This window comes from Oryzias melastigma, linkage group LG21 (genome assembly GCF_002922805.2).
Source record: "Oryzias melastigma strain HK-1 linkage group LG21, ASM292280v2, whole genome shotgun sequence".
NCBI classification, from domain to species: Eukaryota; Metazoa; Chordata; class Actinopteri; order Beloniformes; family Adrianichthyidae; genus Oryzias; species Oryzias melastigma.
Window position 1 is genome coordinate 8,153,064 of NC_050532.1, and position 14,763 is coordinate 8,167,826.

Here is a 14,763-nt window from a genome sequence, read left to right on the forward strand (position 1 = left end):
TATCTCGTAATAACAACATCCACTATCTTATTATCAAGAAAAAAAAAAATTGTGGTGATAATGTGCTAATAAATGTTATAATGAGAAAACGGAGGGAAGGAAAACAAGGTAGACTGTTTGCACCTTCTAGTAAATTAATAAAGTTAAATAATTTAATGTCTTAAATCACAGGATGATTACAGGACTCTAACAGTAAACAAACTTTGTCCATCTGGGCTTTATGTTCCTATTTGATGCATTAACACATCTCTTTTGCTGGTCAGAAAGTCTGCAACGCAAAAAGTTGAAAATCAACTTTAGCACAAGATTTGTCTTTATTTTTGTGATAAATATTTGATTATAAAGGTATAATTTGTTGCCTCACTGATGGATATGCATTTTGTGATGGTACATAAGCCCACAATGTTAATAATGATGTTTCATTTTTCTATAACTTGAAAATCATGTACTTTTTACCTCATAAAGGATGTTTACTCTAAAGAATACACACATGGCATCTATGCCTCTTTCCAACAAACAGCCAACAAAGGTCTGATGTGCTTGGCTGAAAAATTAACATGTAAAACAAAAACTCTAACCAAACACTCATCTTCTTTCACTTCCTGAGCCCTGCAGACTTTTCCATGATGGAGGAAACTCCAGTTCAAACAATCCCACACACAGACTTGAGGAAGTTTACTGAGGATAAATCATGGTGTTAGTCACGGGAGAGCAGATGACCGAAGAATTATATCATATTCCAATGAAGCATGGAGTCAGTCGGGAGGCATTAGCCTTAAGTTTCAATAACAGCTTTATCTATGCTCAGTTAATAAAGTCTAATACAAGATTTAGAGGTTTTTAGCTCCTTGTATATTTATTTTTTTCATAGAAAATGATATTTTATTTTAAAAAATATGCTGTATTATTGGGAAGCACAAGTTTCAGGATTTATTTAATGCTGCAACAGCAAAATCTAAGTTAGCGTGTGCATTTAGCACCTTTTTTGGTAGAAATTTTAGTTTATAAGTTTGTATTAAATCATGTATATATATGTGTGTGTATGATACAGCTGTCAGTTTTTAACATGAGAATTGATCATTTTATTAAAACAATTTATAAACTTTAACTCAAACCTTCAGAAGTTTGGTCAGCTGATGAGTGAGGCACAGTTTAGAGAATTATAAAAGCACATTACTGTCTGTGTTTTCTTCTAGTATGCCTGTGGTGCTTCCGGATCACATTCACACTGGTAAACATGATAAACGGTGTAATTGCCCAGAATAAATACATTTATGTAACACCAAAAATGTTCACTTTCACTTGATAGCCAAAGGTATGAAAGAACACTAAATGTTACAAGAGGGTGTTATGATAGGATTTCTAAATGAATGTCTTAAAATCTGCTGAAAATGGGGAAAAAAAGCAAAGGCACTAGTACAAATACTCCTCCTTTGTAGAACGTAACTTTTTGACCATAGTCAGCTGCATCTGTTCTGACTTGCTTTGCTTTTTCATAGGATTTTCTCCACATTTATACTGTCAGGTCTCGTGTGCATCTGCGTTTCATTGTTTACCGGAGGAACCGGAGAAGATGATGTCATCCTTCTTTCAGCAGTCGTACGCCTGTCTTTGTGTGTTCTGATCTGTAGAGGGTTATTATTTTCTGTGGTCTTTCTAAGAAGCAAGCACACATTAATAACTTGGACAGTCTCATGTTGTTCTTTAATTCTCCTAATTTTAGTGGCTATTTTAAAACTGCACATGTCCGGTCAAGGTTATGGGGGACAGCAACTCCTTCAACCTCAGGAAGGAAGGACACGTTTGCGTCCTTGGTGTCCATCATGTTGCCTGCATACATTCACTCTTTCAGCTGTCTGTGGGCTTTGAGATGTAGTTTCATTATGTGAATGCATGCATTCTAAACTTAAAAAACACTGTAACCATAGTTCCACATACTCTGGGATTGTTTGTATGGCCATATGTAATCAGATTTAGCTTTTATGTAGATTAATTTAAGAAATTAAAGTATGACGGGTAGCACCACAAGACCATAGCATTTTCTTTCTAAATCCGTCGAGATTTTGCAGATCTCTTCCTGTCACAGGAACAAAGCAATATAAATGCAGACACGTCATGTGTCCTCCATTCACTGACATAAGACTTGTCTTTGCTTTGACTTTCAACAGATTAGATTTAAGAACAGAACAAACGTTAAATTTCATTTGCTGCAAAAATATGCAGAATTTAAATCATTTTTTGCTTAAAAGGCAAAGCAATGAGGAGCCCTGGCAAATGTTATTTTAAAATGTTTTACATTTACTCGTGTTTTTATATAATTAAAAGGTTGTTTTCTAAATTCATTTTTTTGTAAGTTCTGTTGTGTTTTAGCACCGTTTTCAAGGCCGTTCTTACTTTTACTATTTAAGAATTTTTTTTTCAAAACAATCTAATATTTTAAAATACAGAAACAAAGGATGTGATCTAACAAAGGTTGGGTCATAATTAATCACAAAAATGTCAAACTAAGGCGCACACATTAATAACCCCTTCTGTAAAGTGATTTTTAACTCTTTTTTTTAATCACCTGCTTAATGGGGGATTTTTTCCAAATGCAAGATTAATATAACTTCCTTAGATCTTAATTCACTAACTATCTATGGTATAAAACCTCCCAAATGGCATTAAAAGAATATTTAATTCTCTGCATGATTGTGACTGTTATTTATTGTTATTTTGTTTTTGCTCTTTCTTGCGAATTGTAAAAGCAATAGCAGGGCAGGGTTGGTCTTCACAGCAGGGAGTTTGCTACTGACAGATTTTCAAGTTTCGACTTGAAGACCTTAAGCTGATGGCTAGAGAAGTCTATCAGATTAAAGAATTGGACAAGTCACTGATGCTCTCAGTGGGTTGAACCATGTGGTGCTTTCTGAACTGGTTGGAAGATTTTTGAAAGGAAACGTGTTAAAACAAAACTCCTGTAAAATGTTTTTTGTTTTCTCAAGTATTCTTTTTGAGTTATTCTTAAGAGAGTTGTGACAGATTTGTGTTTGTCTAATGTATCCTACACTACCCAGAATGCTTAGAGGGGCCAAGAGACGGGTGATTGGTATAAAGGGTTGATAGGAAGTTCTATTTTCTACAGTGTTGTTGTTTTTGTGTATCTACAATAAGCAGCCTTTGTGGAGAGTTTAACATGACAGATAAGTCAAACTTTATTTACCAAAATTCTCAAGATTGTTCAGTTGTAACATAAAATACAACACACTCATTTTTTACTTCATTATGTTATAGCACAATACATATCATCCCACCAAGCTCCTGATTACGGTAGCTGTAATACTCTAACAATCCATCAAGCATTACAGCTTAGTAGTTTACTAAAGTAAATGTCTGTTGGTCTTTTGAACACGGTCCTGTAGTTTCCACCACATTAGACCGGTAGACATTTGTTCTCTTGTAGCTTTCGCAGATTCTTTCCTCGATCACCCTTGACCTTCTCACCCGCCTGGCTGCCCTCACAGACACATGCCCCGTGGCTAAACTGAAATGGGTTAATCCCTCATCACACAGGCTGTGCACTGCGCCAACCCGTTGCAGACCAGCGGCTCAGGTGTCATGAATCCATTCCCCGCAAAGGAAACTTTATAGTTCAGTTCAGTCTACAAGCATGACGCAGTCATTTTCTTCTCCACTTCCCCATCTGTGAAAACATTGTCAATATTTTTAACTCCCACTAACAATTTTACCAACAATGTGATCTATAAAAACAATTTTGTTACTTTACAAGAAGAAGCAAATGATAAGGGGTTTAAAGTTGTTACATCCTGCTTTTGTTAATCTTGGTTTCACTGTAACAATAAATCAATATCTGTACTGGACATGATGTGCCTTTTTATTTCCTACCTCTTGATGGGACTGGTCTTACATGCACTGTAGTTCCTGCCTGTTTTAAAATGAGACAAGGTTTTGGAACCAAAGGAGAAGAGTGTTCCATCTCAGCAGTCTTGGTACAAATTAGTTGCTAAAATGACTATTTATTTATTTAAGCTAAGATATCTTCTGTAGGAGAAATATCTTTGTGCTTGGTTCTTCAACGTCAAGTGTCCTCATTTCCATGCGCCAAGAAAATAAGTTGGGCGTGGAAAATGTTGCAGTATAGAGTAATAAGGTTTCCTGTGTATTTTTTTTTTTATTGCAAAGTGAATCAACTTGAGTTCCCTTGAGCAATAAAGTCATTCCATGTGAAGCGTTTTGATACGCAGTCAAAAGTCTTGTTGGATTTACTGATGTTTGACCATGAACAGTAAATATGACATTATAGTGGCTTTGTTATCCTCTGACATTGGTTTGCACACTTTAACAGATGCCACACAGATTGTCCGATGAATGTGTAAGCGTGCACGATGAAAGCATGAAAACGAACAGTTCACCTCATCTTTTCTTATTTGTGTTTTCAGGGTCGACATGTTAAGACGGGACAACTGGCAGCCATCAAGGTCATGGACGTCACAGAGGTCAGTGACTCAAATAAGTGGGTACACCTATAAAGGAATACAGTAAAGGGGTTTTCACAGAAGGAAAAACATCCAAAGTTAGAACCAAATTCATAAATAACCTGTAAAATATACTGCGTCCTCTGCAGCAACTGACTAAAGAATATGGGTATGGATAAAATAGGTGTTTCGTCTTATACATTCATTAAAACAGCATTTTCCAGACTATAAGGCGCAATTAAAGACATTTTTTTTTCATAAAATGACGGTGCACTTTATAATCCAGAGTGCCTTATGAATGGAATAATTCTGGTTGTGTTTACTGATGTCGAAGAGATTTTGAGAGGTACATAGAACGCTGTCAAAATGTCAGTTTGTTTATTTTTAGTTGCGGCTATTACTGTGAATATTCTAACACTGCTATCATATTGTGCCGTTGGACTGTTTTTTTTTCTTACATGTTACTAACAACAACATGTAACCCACACACTGAATATATGTATAAATGTTATTAGTTTAAGCTGATCCAAAGAGGTTTGTGTCTAGTCACAAAATTCTTACCAGAATTGAAGTTTTGGTTTTGTTAATTAACCCTTTAACACCAGAGCTTTAGCTCCAGTGTTTATTTTTTTTTGACTACTTTAATTTTTTAATCGTTTTTGCAAGAAACATAATTCCAGTAGATTCTGAAGCTGAGAAAAGCAGCTTTGTGCAAATATGCAACACTTTACATTAGTAATGTGTTGCATATCAGTGCAAAGCTGAAGTGAAAAGCTGCTTCATCCGTATCTGAATCAGCTTAATCATGTTGAATGTGTGAACAGTTGCAGTTCATCAAAGAACGTGTGTTATTTAGGCGTTGCCGGTGACATCTCTGGTGTTAAAGGGTCAAATGATTCATTAAGAAAAGAATTGGCTAAGGGTTTCAGTTCACCAAACTTTTTTTCTGACTTCTGAGGAATGTATTGGCTTGAAATGTCCCACTTGGATGAGATTTTACTGGCTTTTACTGAAGGACACTACTAGTTGCAGCTCAGTTTGCATAAATGCATTGTCATCCAAACTCCAGCAAGAATAAAGGCAGAATTTCTTAGATCTTCCACAACTCTGGCTGTAGTCAGATGTTATCCTTGTAATTTTCAGAGCTTTTTAAGAATTATTTCCAATTGAAATTGTTTAAAAAATAATTTTAGGACTTTAGTGTTGAACATGTCGGACTCATCTGTAAACTCAACCTACCAAGAAATCCATGTAATTGTCAGATGTTGAAAAAATCCTGCTGCATCTTCAGACGCTACGATCTCCGTCCTGCAGGAGCTGCGCCTCTAACCAGAGAGATCAAAGGGAGCAGAGAGGAAATGATCAGGGGACATTTGATGGAAATATGTTTATTCATTCAGACCAGCTGAGTCACTGAAGAGAAATGCACATGCTGGGGAGCGGGTTCAAGGCCTTAAAGTAACGTTTCTGTTTTTTTTTTGGTAGTTAAGACTTTTATAATGGTTCCTTTTCCATTCGGTTCACCTGTTTCCTTTGTAAAACTCCTCATGCTGAATTTACCTGAGCACCTTTAAAAATGGAAGATTGACAGTGGAAGTTGTTTACCTCATAAGATCTTTATAGTAATAATACTAAAAAAAGATTAGGTAGATAGTTAAGAATAGAATTGGATAAAAAAAAGAACATTTTAATGTCCCAAAACAGTTTATTTTTTATGTTGCAACCAAGTTTTTCAATTTGAAGCAGCTTTTTGCTTTAAAGTTTTGGTATGCATGTGTGCAAACTCTTTGGAAGCTAAAATTATAGTATGCACATACTGTCTTTGACAAAGCCTGTTCCCATATTTGGAGTCAACATATGGCATCTTAAGAGTGCAGTGTTAAAATGAAAAGATTCCAGAGTTGTTGGTTTTATGGGATGGGTCTAACTGCTGGTATTTGAGATTTATGTGCTTGATTTAATGGCAGGGCTTGGGTTTAAAACGCTGGCATGTGTTTGTGCATGTTTTGCTCCACAGCTTAACTTGCACTAGAAATGGGCACTCTGTTTTTGCAGCATGCAACTGTGTTCATCTTTGGTTTACAGCTAGAAAACACTGCTTCTCAATGATTTGTTGAAGTAAGTTGATAACTAACAAATAGAGAGGTCAAAAACAGACCACAAATGCTTGAAATAGTCTAAAAGTCATGGGCTTAAATGTCCCTTCATTCCTTGTTATTAGAACATTTGTAATGAGTAAAGATCAAAAGCAGGAACCACAGAGACATTGCAAATGACATGGGTTCCATCAGACTACAACTGCATCGAGTCCCAATGCACTTTTTACCTGGCACATTTCTTTTGAGTTACTGTTTAGCCAGGAGTTTAGTCAGGATTAATCTCAATTTTCAACCCTCTGGGTTTATGTTGGAAGGTGTGAAAAAAATCATTTTTTGTCAGATTAAGAGGCAGGAAGTAGGAAGAAGGGCTGTACAGCTCTTTTTTTCTACATGAAGGGCTCTGAAGGGACCATAACAAATGAAAGTTTTAGAGATATTATAGTTTTAAATCACTAAGAGTGCATTGATTGTCTCATTTGAATCAGTCTACTCCCTGTTGTCTTCTATCTTCATCTATTGACTTTTTTGTTGTTGTTGTTTTTTTTAATTATTTTGTGACAAAAAAAAACCTGAGGGAGATCTGAGTCATGATTATCTTTAACATTTATAAGACATGTCTCATCAAACGAGTTTAAAGTTTTATCCGGGATCTCAGGTTTCTTCCCATAGTCCAAAAATATGTTTCATAGGCAAACTGACGACTCCAAATTGTCCTAGGTGGGAGTGAATTAGTGACCTGTCCAGGGTGTGCCCCACCTTAGTACTTGGATGGGATAGGCTCCAGCAACCCCGTGACCCCAGTAGGGATTAAAAGGGTTTAGAAAATGAACTGATGAGGGAAAAAAGGAACATTATATTTTTCTTACCCTTTTCCCTGTTCTTTTGAGTTCCTCCTGGAACTTTTAGTGGTAGAATTTTCTTCTCTTGTTCATTTTCTCTGCCCAGGTGTTGTAAAACCTACAGAGGAATAAACATGACTGCTGTACTCTGTCTGTCACCCCCCACTGTTTTTCATCCAGAGGTGTGAAAGCAACGCGTGGGGATGGAAAAGGAACCTTATTGTTATGCTCAGTTGAATAATAGACAATGTGACTTACAAACTTCCTTTACTATATTTAGAAGTGGGAAATTAGCACATTTCCTAACGGAAAACAAATCCTGCACCCCTAAAATATTATCATTAGTTGGACAGTTACTACTTATGCTTATTTGTTTTTGTAGAAAATAATTTTAATCTGTGAACTAATTATACTTGGTGTTTGTACTTTGTGGATCAGAAATTATAGAAAATGTTTCTCTGTTACCCTCAATAAGGAAAGAATGAGTGGCAGGAGGTTTGAATTTGATGCCCAAGACGAGTTCCCTTGGGTTTTTGGTTGCTTGTTGCAGACATGCCTTCTGGTCTCTCAAAGCCAAAGCCTCTGTTTTCCATGATATTTCCATTTGGCGGCTCGCCTCTCCCTTGGGGTCGTGGTTTAGTCAGCTTTTGCTCTCATTGTGTGCTGCAATACTTTAGCAACAATATGGCCGCCACCAAGTCTCCCCACCGCATCATGCCCAAGAATGATAATGAGCGGCTTTGTGAATCTTTGTTTTTGAAAGGCTGGACTTCAGGGGAAAGTGAGATGGTGAAGGTGAGCACGTGGGCCATAACCATACGCAAACATGGCCCTCAAGTCCTCACAGGAGACAATAAAGTCACTCTGCAAGGACAAATGGGGAAGATGGCGAGTCAAAGCAAATGTGCAGCTTTAAAACGTGGAAAAAGAAAGAGACGCAGTGAATGCATGACAGAGAAGGTGATGTCATTATCTCTGTGCTGCATCTGTATCCTGGCATGTAGGTCACTGTCTGCCTGCCAGTTCTCCATCCAGCTCTGCCTTGTTTGTCCACTGGGCGTGTTTTTATGTTTGCTGTTTGTTGAACCGGTAGTTTGTTATAAAAAAAGGCGGCAATGACTCAACCTCAATTTGCACAGTTACAAAAACTTAGAAGCTACTTAAAAACAGGGAGATTTGTGATAGAAAGTCAAAGAGTTGCTCTAGATCTGCAGGTTTATGGTTATTCTCTTAATGCTGTCACTGAACTTAAAAGGAAGAAAAAGACCTGCCTACTACAAAAACCTGGTCTTTTGTATGTTGTGTAGATTATTGAAGGGTGCCCAACAGTTTTGGCTAATTAAAAAAATAAATAAATTAAATAAAGTTTGAAGATGTTTATTTTTGTAGCATTTTTCTCATTATGGAGGACATATTTTAAATAATTTAAGGGGTTTAAAAAAGTGAAAAAGCTTGAGTTTATGACGCAGCAACTACCATTGACGGGCTAAAGGTTCCCTTTTCTGTCACAAGTCTGAAGTGTGCACTTGACAAATAGATCCTTCAACTTCCTCATTTTCCTCATCTGAGCTGTCTTCTGGTTTAAAACTGTACTTCTCAAAAGCTCTGATATTGCTCGCTTTTCTTTTATTTATTTTTTTTTGCTGCGCTAATAATAGCTAGGGCTTGTGAGGTGCTATAGGCTAGCAGGAAAGGGTGTAAAAAAAGTCTGCGCCAAGAGTCCTGCCCACAACTCAAAGAGGAAAATTTCTAATGAGCTTTCCACTCGCTTTCTAACTGCATAATGATAATTAAAAGACCACTGGCAATGTTTTTACAAAAGGTCAAATATAGTTGGAGTGGGACTTTAAAGGAATTTGGGTAGTTGCACTGTATAGCGTGATGTTGACAAAAGTTGGTCTATCTTCACTTCATTTTCATTGTTTTGGTGGTCAGCTAATCAATTGTTTTAAAGTTATGGACACACTGAGCATGTATGTCACTGAAGTTTTACTTTAATTGCATTCAAGAGCGTGCTAAACGTGGGTTCTTGAACTAGAGTGTAGTTATTTTTCTTTTTCTAGCACATATTCACCAGCTGCAGTTACAAGAGGCTTGGTACGAAATGTCGAAGTGGTGCAAATCTTGCTTTAGACTTTTTTTTTCAGAGCTCTATTCCGATATATGAAAGACTTGTTGTCTTATAATTCTGACCGGGCACAAGCTGCAGTTATTAACTTCTCCTCCATAATCCATTTTCAAACAGTTGACACTTCAATACTTAAAAGTGAAGCCAATCATACGTCACTACAAAATCCAAGACCATGATTGGTCAAAATTCAGCCTGGTTTAATTTTCAGTGTGCATTCAGTGGCTACACGTTTTGTACATGGAACCCAAAGAGCGGTTGTAGAAATTTACGTAGCAACACGTGAACGCAAAAGTTTTGAAAACAGAAGCCCAAAACAAAAATTACATAGATTTTTCTTTAGAAGTGGCCATTTGAACACATGTTGCTTTATTGTTTCCAAAACAAACAAACAAAAAAAAGATACAGTTCTGAGTTTTTGCCCCATTGTTGTTGAATTACCTGCCATCACACATCTTTTGTTTCTCAATGTTTTTTTTTCTTGTACCATTTGACTTCCAGATCAATTAGATTTGGCTTTTCCATTTTCATGTATATTGTATTTGCTAAGCTAAAGTTCTGTTCAGTACTTTACTTTTTAAAGGGCTTTACTCCTAAAGCCGATTGAGTTTGATTCCATTTAAATCAGCTTTTAAGTTGAAGTTGGGCTTCTTTGACTCTCTGAAGTCAACTGTTTTATAAACAAACCAAAATAAATCAGGGTAAATCCTAAGCTTTTTATGTGAATATGTAGAAATCATAAATCACCTCATTTCCTGTTTGACTCGACTCAGGAAGTTGCTTACATTAATACAAAGCAATGGCTCTTTTTGCCATAGTATATTTTTGGGGGTTTTGTGTGCACTCTGACCTTATCTGTTAATGTTTTGAAATCTTATAATATATATCCTGCTTTTATTTGCACGACACATTTTCTGTATGGGTTTATCAACCACCTGGTTGAGTGACAGGGCAGACCGCTCACCTGCTGGGAGTCTGGCTCAGCTGCTGCAGCCTCTCTGTGACTGTCTGCTGCTGAGTGGATTAGCAGGAGGAGCTGGCCATCAAACTGATGTGCTGGCCTCCTGACTGACCGACTGGCAAAATTACTTGTTGTATGTTGCCAGCACACTGAAACAGTTTAAAAAAACAGACATTGTACTCAGAATTACTTACAAGATGATTCCTCATAGGTCTGCTGCATCATTTCTGTTTTTTGCTAAAATAAACAACCTAAAATTCAACATGTGTTGACCTAGTCATATATTGTCAACACAGTCAGTTGTAGATTAAGCAAAACACTCTATATTCATAGTCAATCCCAGCCTTCTGCTGACTCATTTATAGATTTGTGATAGCTGAAAACTCAGCAGTAACTAATGGGATTTTATGGACAAAGAAGGATGTTGCAGCTTTTATTGTGATTGTTCAGCTTAACCATGACTCTAAAATGTCATTACAGGGAAATCAGCAGTTAAAAAAATGCACCACAATACAAAATTCCTTTAATAAAGCTCTGTGTTAACCTTTAACACCAAGCCTTTCTGTAAAAAAAAAAAAAAAAAAACAAAAAAAAAACACATAAATCTCTACCTCAGGTTAGTTGTGTGCATTTAGCTTTACATTATGTTGCCTAGAAAAGCTGCCCAGCTCCAAAGAAATCACTTCTTCTAAAGATTTACCAAACCCTTCAGGTTTCAATTTATAGTGTTAGGGTCAGCTCCTGGGAGTTTTTCTTTGTGGACATCCAATGTGGATGCAGTTTGTTTAGTAGTCCAGGCTGCAGAGAAAATGTCACCTTACTCTTGAGGCTGCAGCATGAAATGGGGATATCCCTGGTTTCACCAAAAAACAAAAAAAGAAAATGGTTTTCATGCAGTTTCAGTGACATGGCAGTAATGCATAAATGATGGTTTAATTTTGAATTAAAGCTGCTTTATAATATTGTAGAGCTATAATGAAGAAAATAAAAAAAATTACAAGTAGTGTCTTTCAAGCAGAAATAAAGTGTTGACTCTTATATCTTATTTGTCTCACAGGATGAAGAGGAAGAAATAAAGCTGGAAATCAACATGCTGAAGAAATACTCTCACCATAGAAACATAGCTACATACTATGGAGCTTTCATTAAGAAAAGTCCACCGGGCCATGATGATCAACTCTGGGTAAGTTGACCACATCCAGACTATAGTGGATCACTGCCGATGCAAACCTAACTGATCTACTGCTTGGCTGTCTATCTTGTTTCAGCTTTAAAATATCATAAACAAGAAGATACCTATGCTAAAACATGAAAATTAAATTACAATTTACCTGAACTGTGCTCAGTTTTTCCTCTGTGAAGCAAGAGTTGTTAAAGTAACCCCTCAAAATAATCAAAGATTTTAATTTTGATGGAAAATAGTTATATTAATGGAATTTGGTTTCATAATTGGCTTTTTGGTGTTGACATAATCATTTGAATTTTTTATAAATGTAGCTTTTAATAAGATGTTTTTAGAAAAAATAACTAAATGACCTAAACAGGCTGCAGTTGCTCTTCACTGCTTGTTTACTCTGTGTGGGGGTTCTCTGTCATATTTGTAATGGATTACATCTTGAAAGGACTGTGCAGGTGGTGGACATTTGTGGCTTGATGACAGACTTTTGTTTGAAGCTAAAAATATTGCTTTAGTGAACAGAAATCAACTGTGTTGCAGCCAATTACAGTACATTTGCACCACAGATGATTCCCCAAACACAAGCAGACCCTCTGTGGTTGGGGGTTTCCCTGGGATCAGGATTCTGTCAGTTCAGTGGCATCTGACTGAGATTTAGGGGGGAGTCGCGTTTCAGTTTAGGAAGGATGCCAAAAAAGTGATCTTAGATTTAACTACCGTAAGTACAGTGATGTCATGAACATGTGAGGCCTCACAGAACTGAATCCAAGCCTCAGAGTAGCAACATAATGGAAGTGGAGTTTGTTTTCATACATTAGGGTCTTACAGCCTATAAAAAAATACTCAACATTTTCACAACTATTTTCTCTGATACAGATGAATTTAAGACAAAACCAAAAGAACCATTTGAACTATGACATTAGCCAGAATGTATAAAGGTTTTAAAAAAAAGTGAATGATTAAAGATCCACCATGAACAGATTGTACTGACATAGATGCGAAAAAGAATTGTACCGTCCAAGTCTGTTGCTCAGTTATTCTGTTTGTCAGGATAACCATTCTTGCTCTACTACTTTTTTTAACATGATCTTGCTAATCCTAAATTTTTTCAAATTATATATTTTTGTTATTTCAAGTTATTCAAGTTATAAAATGACCTATCAGACCTCAATATATGTATGTGTAGTCTGGTGCGAACGTTCACAATCTTTGCTAGATTCTTCCAAGCCTGCTTTCAATTGGTACGGGTTTGGACTTCCAATGAGCTCACTCCTGATTGGAGAGTGGTTGCCCTAGAAACGTTGACTCAAATATATACATATGTATATATAAAAATATATGGAGTATATAAAAAGTCTCTGAACATCCAGATTTGCTCTTTGATGTATTTATGACATATTTATCGCTCAGTTTTGAGCTTCATGTGCTATTTGAACAAAGTTTTTCATTAAAGTGGGCAGTTGAGAGATTTATCTATAATAAATGTATAACTAGTTGATAAAATAAAGATGCTTCTTTGGGGTTTTCTGATCTCCAAGCTCTTTTAGATGAGAGATCTGACTCCCCGACAAAACCTGCATGTAGTTTTCCCTGCGTCCCTTTTGGTTCTTTACAACCCTCCAGTTCTCCTGTGTTAAACTGATAGCTTTGGAATAATTATTTTTCTTCACTGACCATCGCTGAGGACCACACCCAGGATCGTTTGTGTGCATCTTCAGGCAATAGTGAGACACAATACACCACCATCTGAAAGGTCATTAAAAAGTAATGAACAGTGCAGAGGCTGATTAGAGGCGAGCTTTTCTTTATCGCCATTTAGGTGTGGAATAATGTAAATTGGCCCTATTTCAGTGATGAAAGCTGTTTTGACATCAGAACCTCACATCAGTCTTTCATGGTTGAGCTGAGAGTTTTCAGGGCTTTCATATATGTGACCTTTTTTTGTCCTTTGGGATTTGTGTTGGTGCTTCTTTCTCGCTAATGCCGTCTCTCAAAACCCACTCTACTTCCTGTATCAATCACATCTTAGAGTAAATGTACATGAAGATTTTTCACTCCTTCAAGTCTCTCTCAATAGCAGAGCCTAAGGGTCAAGGGTCATACGGCACCAAAAAAAGAAGAGAAAAATGTATCTTAGCATCTAAGCTGTTGGCTCAAATGCTAAAATTATTTTTTCAACAAAAACTATATAATGTCGCTCTGAACATAATTCTGTTCTCTTCCAGCTGGTGATGGAGTTCTGTGGTGCTGGTTCCATCACAGATCTAGTCAAGAACACCAAAGGTAACTCGCTGAAGGAGGACTGGATCGCCTACATCTCCAGAGAAATCCTCAGGGTCAGTTCATCTACCACTCGTATATGAATGCTAATGCAATCATTTTTAATGTTTAATTCAGCTAATAAAAGTTAGCTTAAAAAATAAAATAAAATGTGGATTTGTGCATTGATGTGTAATCTGTTTGTTTTGGGCAGGGATTAGCTCACCTGCATGCTCATCATGTCATCCACCGAGACATCAAGGGACAAAACGTGCTGCTGACGGAAAACGCTGAAGTCAAACTTGGTATGATCTGCTTTCGCTTCTGTCTTTTATCTTTATCTTTTCATTCTCTTGTGAAAAATGAAAAAAAAATAGTGTATTTTATCTTAGAAAATAAAATGGACACATGTTGTTTGAGAATCAATTTTTACCTATTTTTTGTTTGTTTTTTGTGATAACTTCCTTAAAATGGTTTGGACATTTTAGTTGGATTTGGAAATGGTTATTTCAAGCAATTAAAACAAACAAAAAAAACTAAAGAAGACAACAGTTTATATATATATATATATATATATATATATATATATATATATATATATATATATATATATGCACGTACACGTCCATCAAACTTAGGATTTGATTGGAAAAGACAAACATCCATATACACTTGTAAATAATTCAGTTGCTACTCTTAATCATAAATAAACGTGTTAACTCTTATGTATACATAAGTTGAAACAATAAAACTATTAAATATTAAGTTTGTCAAAAGGAGTTTAACGAATTTCTTGAAAGGGAGTGGGAGGAAGGGAACGTATTT

The 14,763-nt window shown here is 36.3% G+C and overlaps 1 protein-coding gene across 2 annotated transcripts in view; it reads left to right on the forward strand.

The window, feature by feature from the left end:
- Positions 1 to 14,763, forward strand: part of LOC112154878 (mitogen-activated protein kinase kinase kinase kinase 4) — a gene marked incomplete in the record, with an annotated part of 67,819 nt that overhangs the window by 26,255 nt on the left and 26,801 nt on the right. For both annotated transcript variants that reach the window (XM_024286107.2, XM_024286108.2), the window contains 4 exon segments: positions 4,440 to 4,496; positions 11,560 to 11,685; positions 13,905 to 14,015; positions 14,153 to 14,243. In XM_024286107.2, the coding sequence (XP_024141875.1) occupies positions 4,440 to 4,496; positions 11,560 to 11,685; positions 13,905 to 14,015; positions 14,153 to 14,243 (385 nt within the window).